The 12,314-nt window shown below is 34.3% G+C and overlaps 1 protein-coding gene across 1 annotated transcript in view; it reads left to right on the top strand.

Moving 5' to 3' along the window:
* The window catches only part of UBQLN1 (ubiquilin 1), a 48,232-nt gene that overhangs the window by 16,258 nt on the left and 19,660 nt on the right, over positions 1–12,314 (top strand). The window contains exons 2-6 of the mRNA XM_081266510.1: positions 2,894–3,045; positions 5,261–5,376; positions 9,918–10,180; positions 11,316–11,474; positions 11,635–11,869. Of these exons, the coding sequence (XP_081122636.1) occupies positions 2,894–3,045; positions 5,261–5,376; positions 9,918–10,180; positions 11,316–11,474; positions 11,635–11,869 (925 nt within the window). The remainder of the gene's footprint in view (positions 1–2,893; positions 3,046–5,260; positions 5,377–9,917; positions 10,181–11,315; positions 11,475–11,634; positions 11,870–12,314) is intronic.

Here is a 12,314-nt window from a genome sequence, read left to right as displayed (position 1 = left end):
TTTAGCATGAATTAGGGGAAAAAGAAGACTTTTTATTTCTTAAAGCAGTTTTAGGTTCATGGGAAAATTTAGAGTACAGATAGTTACCATTTCCTTTCCCCTTTCCTCCAACTTTCTCCACCATCAGCATCATACTTCAGAGTAGTACATTCATTATAATTGGTGAGTCTTCATAGATATCATTACCCAAACTCCATGGCTTACATTAGGGTTCAGTATTGGTATATGTAGATGCTGTGAAATCTGACAACTGTATAAATGACACATATACTCTTCCTGTTCTCTTTAACCCCTAGCAATCCCTGATGCTTTTTCTATCTCCATAGTTTTTCCTTTCTCAGGAATCAAGTAGACTTTTTTTTTTGTACTGGGGATTGAACCCAGGGCGCTTTACCTCTGAGATACATCCCCAACCCTTTTGGTTTTTGAGACAGCTTTTCACTAATTTGCTTAGGGCCTTGCTAAATTGCTAAGGCTGGCTTTGAACTTGTGTTTCTTCTTGGGAGAGTGGACATCATGCCTTGTTCCAGATTTTAAAGGTATTGGTTCATCCTTGAGATGTTAACCACAGATTTTTTTTTTTTTTTTTTTTTTTTTTTTGTAGATGCACTTTATTCCAGGTCAGTAGGCCTCTTTTTTATTCCTAATTTGTGGAGAATTTTGTCTTGAATGAACTCTGTCAAATGATTTTCAGCATTGATTAATATGATTGTGTGGTTTTTCTTCTTGTTTTGTCTGTTAATGTAGTGAATTAACATTGATTTTATTTCCCCCCAAATGTTGACTTAGCTCACATATTCAGGCTAATCCTACTTGGTCATTAAAACTTTTTTTCTTGTTTCTGTATAACTGGATTGGGTTTAGTAGTATTCTCTGGAGGATTTCTGCATATATGTTTGTGAGAAAGAGATTGGTTGGTAGTTTTCTTATGCTCTTTTCACTGGTTTTGGTATCAGGGTATAATACTGGTGTCATGAAATATTTTAAGATTCCCTCTTTGATTTTTGTAAGATTGAATGTGTTTTGGTAGATTGGTTTGCATCTTTCAAAAAATTTTGGTACATTTTATTCAAGTTGTTGATATTTTTCTGTAGTATTCCTTATCTTTTAAAGTCTATGAGGCTTGCTTCCTTTCTGTTGTTTTTGATTTTGTTAATTTATGTCTTCTGATTTTTTTCTTGATCCAGCTAGCTAGAGGTTTCATCAGTTTTACTGAGATTCTAAAAAGGTTTTTGTCTTGTACATCTGTTTTATTGATTTCTGTTCTTATCCTTTGGGTTAGTTTGCTGTTTGATTTCTAAAGATGGAAACTCAATTTACTGTGTAATGTGACCTTTCTTCTTAAATTTATCAGCCTTTAATACTATATATTTCCTAAATCGTTGATTTAGCTGCATATCACAAATATGAACAGTTTTACCTCTTTTTTGCTCAGTTGAAAATATTTTCCTAACTTCTTCTCAAGTTTCCTTTTTGACCCGTTTTTAGAAATGTTTGGTTTATTGGTTTGGGAACTTTAAAAATAATTTTTATTACGAATTTCTTCTTCTTAGTCCTCTTCCTCCTCCCTCTCTTCCTCTTTTTCATTCCTGGGTTATTTTTCATATATATATTATATATATATATATATATATATATATATATATATATATATATATATATTTTTTTTTTTTTTTTAGAGAATTTTTTAATATTTATTTTTTAGTTCTCGGCGGACACAACATCTTTGTATGTGGTGCTGAGGATCAAACCTGGGCCACACGCATGCCAGGCGAGCGCTATACCGCTTGAGCCATATCCCCAACCCCAACTAATATATTTTTGATGCATTATATTTATTGGTGTACTTAATTGTGGGCTTCGTTGTTCTATATTTATAGATACACGTGATATAACAGTATAATTTGGTCATTATCACTCGCCAGTGTGTCACCCATTTTCTGTTACCGATTTCTAATATAATACCATTCTTATACTTTTGATTTAATTACTTGAAATTTCCAAGGTTTGTTTTATGACCCATTTATTTCCAAAAAAATCTCCTTAGCAGTAGTGCTGTCTTAGTTCCACTGCTATAAGGCAGTCACATAGAGTGATTTGAAGAGGGTTATTCTTTTTTTAAAATTTGGACTGATTCCTTGAGGCAGTCTGTTAATGTAGATTCCTAGGTCCATTGTGAGGTTTTTCTGATTTGAACAGTTGGGTAAGCCTAATTGTTCTGGTGATTTTAGTAAAAATTTGAGAAACAGTGATCTATTATATTAGCTTATCGTTCTATTATCAGGTTCTTTTCTCTGCTGTTTTTGCATGTTTTTAGATAATCCTCTCCAGGTTTTCATGGTTACTTCCTAATCTCTTTTTGGTTTACACTTCTGGAAAGCCTTGTCTAGTTACCTTCTGTGTTCCTCTGTACTTTGTAATGTACTTGACTGATTCTCAATGGATTACTAACTTTCAGGGAAAGATTTTTACTTTTTATTTTGTTTCTTCATAGTAGTACTTGTTAATTGTTGAATGCAAAAATTACTATGGATAGTCAGTATAATAGACCATAAGGTTGGCTGTACAAGTATGCAATTAGAAGTAAAGGAGCAGAACTGGAGGTGGAAATCTGGGGAATAGCTTATTGTAAACTTATAATTTGTGGCTTGAACTAAATTTGGTCCCATTGACTTTAAAGAAAAGGATATTGGAAGCAATGAACTGTTAGACTTTAGCAGAAGATAGAATATAAAATATGTACATCAAAATAAGATTTTTGTTAGAGATAAGTGGTAATTTAACACAGAAAAGATGTGTTGTTGTATTGTTTGAATTTGAGGTACTTTTAGAAACTAAATTGGATGGTGTTTCATAAACACCTGTAATACATATTTATTTTTATCTTATTTAGTTCAAGGAAGAAATCTCTAAACGTTTTAAATCACATACTGACCAACTTGTGTTGATATTTGCTGGAAAAATTTTAAAAGATCAAGATACTTTGAGTCAGCATGGAATTCATGATGGACTTACCGTTCACCTTGTCATCAAAACACAAAACAGGTATGGTTTTAGAAGACACATGGCTTTAAACTGTAATAAACATTTATATTTCTCTTTTAAAAAAAAGTCTTGAGTTTAAAGGGCTTTCCTTGTCATTAATATTTAAATATTAAAATTCCTTTCTCTGTTACTGTTAATAAAATGTTTTAGAAAACAGTAGCACTTATACATTGTCAGATAATCATTTAATACTTTAGAGGATTCAGCAGTATTCAGTCATCATATCTAAGTTATTTGAATTGGAGAACAAGCAAGTTAATACATTTTTAGTTATTTTTGTTTTAGGGAGATTTTTAGACAAAGATCTTGGGTATCTTAGCCAACTACAAATCAATAAGCATATTTCATTAATTTGAGCACCATCAGCTTTTAAGAGAGACCTTTATTTTGTGTGTCACTCAGAATACTCCTAATTAAGCTGGAATTTTCTTGTCACAATTTTATTTTATCTTTAGTGATGGAATGTGTTTTAATTTGAATTTTTACTGCTGTGGCAGAACATCATGGCAGAAGAGGAAAGTGGCTCAGGACATGGCCATCAGGAAGCAGAGAGAGGGACAGACAGACAGACAATGCTTGCCAGGGACAAAATATTAATCCCATAGGCATACCCTCCAATGACCTACCTCCTCTAGCCACACCCTGTTTACAGAACCATCATCGAGTTAATGTCTATCAAGGGATTAATGCACTGATTTTAAGGTTTTAAGTTTATATTTTATCGAGCTCTTTTAAAAAATTTGTTCTTTTTTAGATATGTATTATGACAGTAGAGTGTATTTTGACATATTATACATACGTGAAGTATAACTTACTCTAATTCAGATGCTATTCTGGTTGAACTTGATGTGGAGTTACACTGGTATAAACCTTCTTGCATTGTCTCACAAGTGAGAGGACACATGGGGGACATCTCATCCAAACCATAATAGAGTGGCTTTAGACTTATTTGGGTATGGGATTTTATCATATCACTTGTGTACATACAAAAAAGATATAGATGACATAAATTGGTTAAAGCCTTTCTAAAATTACTTCACATTGGTTGTAAGTCTTCTGAATCCTCTTTTGACCAAGTCATCATTGTCCATATTTTCCCTATGATATCAAATTCTGTTCTGTCAGGATCATCAATGGTACAACATTTCTTGAGAACTATGGTGTGTTCTCCAGGATTTTCTTCCAGCTGTTGATATCTATTCAAGTTTTTATTCTGGTGTTCCTCCAATAACAATTATTTCCTTTACTAATGAAAAAATTTATTTCTCCTGTTCCTGTTCTGTGCTCCTCTATATACACATAATAATATCTTTCAGTGACAATTAATGGTGTAAATTTCTGAGGACACTCCATGTGGTAATCTAACTCAATGTGTATGCTATGTCTACTCAGTCACTCAGTACTACAGAGGGACATGTGTGCAGGCATTAGAGTTGATGCCTGACTGTACAAGTAGTTGCAAGTCAAGATACTGTTTTCACAGTTAAAATGAAAAACTGTACATCTTGGAATCAAAAAGAAGCCATAGATTTAGTTAATTCTATCTCAACCTTTTCAAAAATTTTTTTTTAAGGTTTTAAAGCCACTGAGCCACACTCCTAACCCTTTTCTATATTTTATTTAGAGATAAGGTCTTACTAAATCTCGCCAAGTTGCTGAGACTTGGCTTCAAACTCATCCTCCTACCTCAATCTCCCAAGCCACTAGGATTATAGGTGTGTGCCACCGTGCCCGGCTTTGATGAATTCTTTCTTCTTATTTTTTACTTTTAAAAATTTCAAGGATCAAAGTAAAACTGGCCCCCAGCCCTGTAGAATTAGAAGGGGATAGATAAAAAGTTCCTTATAGAGTTAAGCTTTGTGGATGTGACCAATCATCGATTATCTTCTGTGAGGTGTAACCTCTCTCCCTTTCTTAAGATGTAATCAGTATATTTGAAAGTAATGAAATAATTTTTATATATATATATATACACACACACACACACACACACACAAATATTTATGTGTATATCATACTCAAAGAGGAGGGCCAATTGCAGTATATTTTGTATTTTATAAGGTTTTACTATGTTTCTGCTTTTTTTTCCCCTAGTCCTTAGTTATTTTTATGATAATTTGAATCTGGAATTTACCCTTTGTTTCTGGATATTGGGATATCAGAGGTTCTTTTAAAATTAATTTACTGCTTACTTTGATTCAATTATTTTCTCTAGGCCTCAAGACCATTCAGCTCAGCAAACAAATACCACTGGAAACAATGTTACCACCTCTTCAGCTCCTAATAGTAATTCAACATCTGGTTCTACTACTAGCAACCCTTTTGGTTTAGGTAAGTGGTGTTAGTCATTTTTTGTAGAAATCAAATAACTCCTTTTCCTCCCAGGGTAGCTTTAGATAAATGACAGAATAAAATGTTAAGTAATTTTAACAACAAATTTTAAAAACCTTCTGCAGTTTACTTCTATAATTGATGGTGTTAAGGAAAAGTTGGGAATACAAGTGTGTTTGATTAGCTTACATTTATTTGCATTTGATAAGTTGTCAATAAATGACACAGTTCTCTTTCATAATGAAAGATGTAGTGTTTGTATACCTGATCTGACCACTACATAATTACATCTTAAGAAATTTAGCCAGTTGTTGATCATAAGCTGTAATCAATAATTTTTTCATTTGTAAAATGGAAGAATTAGACTATATTAATTACTTTCTAACTGTCCTGAATGCATAGAAGGACTGTGGCCTGAGAGCAAGCCCAGCAGTTAAGGATCTTCTATATTAGCTAAAACTACTTTTCATGTATCCTTTTTTTTTTTTTTTTTTTTTGAGTTCTGTGAAAAGTAAAAAATATTCTGAAGCTAACAAAAGTTGAAATAGATAGATGAATGACTTAAAGCCTCTTTCAGTCTTTAAATTGTATGTCTAGTATAGTACCTTGAAATGTCATTGTTTTTTATATGCACAATTTTCACATATCAAGGTCATAACATACCTTGTATCCTTTCTATAAGTAGTTTATTAATTCAGTTATACTATGCCAATTCAGTTATACTATGGAAGGATTTTAGAGAATGGCATGAATTTGAATATTCATATTTACTTTTTAAAAAAAATTTTTGCTTTTATTTTAAAAAGGTATTATGCTATATGTCTCCTTTGATTAAGGCAGGTAAATTTTAGGTGGCAAAATTATTTATTGTTATTTGTTCTTTTTAGTTATACATGACAGTGTATTTTGACATATTTGTACGAACATGGAGTAGATGGCAAAATTATTAACATGAACACTAGAGAGATTAGGATATAATTAGTGTTTATACTTATGAAGGATGTTGTTAAGGTAAATTTATGTCATCTTTCCTTACTTCATAGACAAGAATATTGAAGGCTAGAGAGGCTTTTAATTAATTTGTTTGAAGCTACAAAGCTCCCTAATCCCATTAATTCCAGTCTTAATCCTACCCCGGCTTCTTACCTCATTGTCTTTTTTTTGGTCAATTACTCTTTTTTTCTTTTCTATATTCAACTTTTCCTTTTGCTGGTTGTTATCTGTAAAGCTGTTGAATCTTACCATCCTCTCTGTAGGTTCCCTTCTTAGCTGTCTTTAGAAAAGGCATTTTCTGTTTTTTGAGTATATTTTCCCTTCACTAAATTGACTTTTATTTTTTTTTTTGTCCCATCATGTCACTGAAAATTCCTTGATAAGATTGCTACTGACCTCTCAAATATAGTAAACACCATTTTTAAATCAGTCTCTTTTTTTTCTAAATATATTTTTTGTTGTTGTAGTTGGACACAATACTTTCATTTTATTTATTTATTTTTATGTGGTGCTGAGGATTGAACCCAGCACCTTGCATGTGACAGGCAAGTACTCTCCTGCTGAGCTACAACTCCTAATGCTTAAAAATCTCTCCTTGAAATTTCCTTCCTGTAACTCCTAGATATTGTTTTTTCTATAGTTAACTTTCTAACCAGTCCTTTTCTATCTCACTTGTAGGACCCCCCCCCCTTCCGTAGTGTGGGTTATATTCTGATGATCCTCCACATTTCTACCTCAATTTACGTCACTTCTGAACTCATGCCTTATATTCATCTGTTTTTAGTCACCTGATGTTTTAGAAAACAAAGAAATGTGGGGAAGAAAAAGAAAAACAAAACAAACATAGCATCTTGCTCTTCAAATGCCTCTTTTCCCAGAGCTGGGGTTGTGTCTCAGGGGTAGAGCACTCGCCTAGCAGGTGCGAGGCCCTGGTTTCAATCCTTAGCACCACATAAAAACAAGTAAATAAAATAAATGTATTGTGTCCAACTACAACTAAAAAATAAATATTAAAAAAGAAATTGCCTCTTTTCCCCATGGAGGCTCTTGGTCTGAAACCTTTTTATATCCACCACCATGTAGATGTTTCTCCTTGTACTCTCTGGATGTAGATCCTTAATTTTTTCATTTATAATGTTTGCTCTGATTCATTTCTATAGTGCTGTTAGAATATCATCTTCAGTGGCTTTTCTGCTTAAGATGTTTCAGTTCTCTTGAAAGATTTTCAAGATATAACCCATGCCTGTCTGCTCCATCCTTATTTATTACCCATTTCAGAAGTTATAGTAGATTGTCTGGTCTTAATAGATAACCCCAAACACTGTGGTTTATTATAACAAAGTTTAATTTCTTGTTACAAACCTTCCTTGTGTGCTACGGGTTTCTCTCTCTCTTTCTGTTTTCTCTCTTTCTCTCTCTCTCTGTCTCTCTTCTCTCTCTGTCTCTCTTCTCTCTCTGTCTCTCTTCTCTCTCTTTCTCTCTCTCTCTCTCTCTCTCTCTCTCTCTCTCTCTGTCTCTGTCTCTTTTCTCTCTCCCTCTCCTCTCTTCTTTCTTTCTTTCTTTCTCTTTTTTGATACTGGGGATTTAACCCAGAGGCAATTTACCACTGAGCCATATCCCTAGCCATTATTTTTAAAATTTTGAGACAGGGTCTCACTAAGTTGCTAAGGCTGGCCTCTTGATCTGCTGGGATTACAGGTGCATGCTACCTTGCCCAGCTGCACTGGCCTTTGAGGCCCCCATTCTTATAGTCCTTCAGAGACTCAAGCTAATGAATTTTCGCCGTCTTGTAGCTACAGCACTTGGAACATGGCAGAAGAGGCAACTTAAGCATCTGAAGTTGACACAGTGATACACATCATTTCTTTCAGTTCTTTGGCCATAACTTGTCACATGGCCCTGTACAAGTATAAAAGGCTACACATGAACTATGTGGTAACCACTATATGTGTCTTACTAGTCATACTGAATTTTTTGTGGTTTCAAGAATATGTCAGTACATTTATTGCTATTTTGTGTATATACTGTTTTTTTGTTTTGTTGTTGTTGGGTTTTTTTTGGTGTGTGTGTTTTAAACCCCCCAACCTTCCCCACTTCTCTATTATTAAGTATCATGTCTTCTCAAAGCAGCCATTCCACTTAGGTAGTTTATTACTGTATTATATATCTGTTGAATTACTTAAGTCCATGTAAGCATTTTTTACCTTGTCCCTTGTATATATAGAAAATGCTCAGTAAGTGAGGAATTTATGCATTTGTTTGGTTATGTAATTTCATAAAGCAAACATTTTGTGATACATGTTTAATCATTCTCTTAGATCTGTTAGATTTTTCTGTGATTTAATTCCTGCAAAGAGGTTATCTATTTTTAGAGTGTTCCTGGCTTTCTTTCTCCTTGATTGGCAGCGGCAGTTTAACCAGAATTTATAGTGCATTTTACTTGTTAATGTAAGTTAGGGTTGTGGAAGATAGAAGTATAGTCCTGTGTGGGGTCCCGCTACTTTCTTTAGCTGGCATCTTCCGGGATGCTTTGATACCAACCAATTCTCGGAAACCAGCTGTGGATGTTCAATGTTCAATTCAGTCTTTTTTCTCGTATTTTTTTATTGGTGCATTATAGTTGTACATTCAGTTTAGTTTTGACACTTTATTAGAAGTTAGTTGTCAGGACTCACATGTTAGACTATCCCCACTTCAAAAATGAATTGGAAGTTTCTGGCCACCCTATACTTTTGATGAATCAGCTGTAAAACTGGGAGTTCCTTTGCCCAGCGGCCCTCAGTATAGATTTGCTAGAAGGTCTCCCAGAACTCAGGAAACACTTTACTTGTATCCTTTATGATAAACAAGTAAATATAACTGGAACAGAACAATGCTTTGAACAGGTAAATAGGGCAAGGTGTGTTTGTGTATAGAGGGGGGTGGGTAGAGGATGAGCAAAAAGCTTCCATACCCTAATTAATACACTGTTCTCCTCTTATCTAGGTGTTCTCACCAACCCTGAAAGATGTTTTTAGAAAGTTTGTGTAGACCTCAGTCTCTCAACTCTATCCCCTTCCCTTCTTGGAGGTCAGTAGGTGGGGCTCAAAAGTTCCATTTCATCCTTTGGTCTTTCAGATGACCAGCTCTGTCCTGAGGCTATGAAGAGACCCTATACTTTTAACCCTAATTAGCTTTAAAAAATCAAAAAAGTCTATTATGAATTACAAAAGACATCACACCTACCACTCTGAAAATTCTAAGGGTTTTAGGAACTCTGTCAGGAACCAAGGAGAAGGACCAAATACATTTTTAAAAAAAAATATTTTTTTAGTTCTTGATAGACTTTTATTTATTTATATGTGATGCTGAGAATTGAACCTAGTGCCATCAGTATTAGTTTTGGCTAATTTCAGGTATAGAAATAAAATGTGTGTGAGTAATAGGAACTCTGTTTTTGTTTTAAAACTGTTTCTTGGACTATTGAGTCAGATAATATTTTTGAATCTTCATATTTTAGCACAGGCATGGTAATGTTAAAATTTCTTATGTGTTTTTTTCCCTGTTAGGTGGCCTTGGAGGACTTGCAGGTCTGAGTAGCTTAGGTTTGAATACTACCAACTTCTCTGAACTACAGAGCCAAATGCAGCGACAACTTTTGTCCAACCCTGAAATGATGGTCCAGATCATGGAAAATCCCTTCGTCCAGAGCATGCTCTCAAATCCTGATCTAATGAGGCAGTTAATTATGGCCAATCCACAAATGCAGCAGTTGATACAGAGAAATCCAGAAATTAGTCATATGCTGAATAATCCAGATATAATGAGACAAGTATGTAGAAAAATAATTTCAGTTTATTTACCCAAAAAATTATGTTTCTTTTTAAATTTTCTATGGTGACACAGATTGCCCTGTGTATACTACTAAGCTAAAGAGAATTCTGTTCACTGTTTAGGAAAACTCATCAAAGCACTAATTTGGACTATTTAAAATTTTTTTTGTTTTGTTTTTGATGGACCTTTAGTTAATTAATTAATAACTATATAGTGCTGAGATTTGAATCCAGTGCCTCACACATGCTAGGCATGTACTCCACCACTGAGCCACAGCTCCACCCCTGATGACTATATGAACCCAGGATTTTTATGCTACATTTAAAAGTCACTTATTTTGAGGATTTAAGAAACAAAAGGTTCAGTTCTGGATATGGGCATTTTATTCATAACAAAATGCTTCCTTTTTGATGTTATTTGAATTGTAGCTTACTTTTTGAGGTAAAATCTACCATGAATTATTTAAAATAGTTTTCTGACTTAAAAATTATAAATTTGGTATAAAGCTCAAATTGGCTTTTGTGATTCTGGATTTATACCTCATTCTGTAAAATAAAGTGAGTCTTCTCATGAGTAGAGCAAATGAATTTTGCTTCTGGGAGATTTAAAAAAAAAAAGAGCGGAAAAAAGTAGAAATTGGGAGCCAGGTGTGGTCGTGCATACCTATAATCATAATGGCTTGAGAGGCCGAGGCAGGAGGATCACAAGTTGAAAGCCAATCTCACCAATTTATTGAGGCCCTGTCTCAGAAAAGGGTTGGGGATGTGGCTTAGCAGTTAATAACCCCTGGGTTCAGTCCCTTTTACTAAAAAACAAAAACAGAAAAAGAAAGTAAAAACAAGGAACAAAAAGCAAATTAAAGATTGATCATTGTAAAGAGTTGCTTTCCTATTATGCTGGTTAAGGTTAACTGGAATCTATCATTTTGTTTTTAAACTAACCTTCCAAGTTCAGTTTGATTACAAGGCACATGTAGTACAGGTGACTCCATTCTGGTTTGGTTTGGTGTACTGGGGCATAGTGGAAGAGGCTAGTCTGAAACAATGGCTTTCCATAAACTTTAACAGTAGTTAATGGCTAAGATAATTCTTATGTAGTTCAGTCTTTTTTTAAAACATATTTTTTTTCCTTAGACATTGGAACTTGCCAGGAATCCAGCAATGATGCAGGAAATGATGAGAAACCAGGACCGAGCCTTGAGCAACCTTGAAAGTATTCCTGGGGGATATAATGCTTTGCGGCGCATGTACACGGACATTCAGGAACCTATGCTGAGTGCTGCACAAGAGCAGGTGATCCGCTGGTTCCAAGGCTTAAGCCCTGAAGTAGCTTCTAAAGCAAATATGTGTGTGATTGAGGAATGTGGGGAATGTGATTTCATTAAAAAATAGTTTCTATATCTATTATTTAAAAGCTTATTTCCGATTTTCATGTCTTTTTTTTAAATTACAGTTTGGCGGTAATCCATTTGCTTCCTTAGTGAGCAATACATCCTCAGGTGAAGGTAGTCAACCTTCTCGTACAGAAAATAGAGATCCCTTACCCAATCCATGGGCTCCACAGGCTTCCCAGAGCTCATCAGCTTCTAGTGGCACTACAAACACTGTGAGTGGCACTGCTGGTAGTACTACCAGTGGCACTGCTGGACAAAGTACTACTGGGCCAAATTTGGTGCCTGGAGCAGGAGGTATGTGTGTAACAATTCATGCTTTTTTCATTGTTGTCTTCACCTATAATGGGATTATAAGTATTGCTGTGTTATTTGTATGTGGATGATGTATACCTTTTATGAAGTATCTTTCAATGTTGCAGATTTTGTGGGGTGTTTTAGGGGGGCAGAGAAAGGATTTTAAGTTGTATACACTTGCAGAGTACAGTATGTTTTGATATATGAATATATTGTGGAGTGATTAAATCAAGCTGATTTGCATCTGTCACTTCATACACTTATGTTTTTTCCTGTGGTGAGAATAAAGTTATTAGCAGTTTCCAAGTGTATAGTACATTGTAATTAATTATAGTCATTATGCTATATTGTAGATCTCCAGAACTTACTCAGGGAAAGATTTTTAAACAGGAATGATGAAGGAAGTACTCTTGTTACTATTTGAATTATGTATTGGAGAAACCAA

This window comes from Spermophilus citellus (genome assembly GCF_964194105.1).
Source record: "Spermophilus citellus genome assembly, chromosome: 2".
NCBI lineage: Eukaryota > Metazoa > Chordata > Mammalia > Rodentia > Sciuridae > Spermophilus > Spermophilus citellus.
This window is presented reverse-complemented; position numbering and strand designations above follow the sequence as displayed.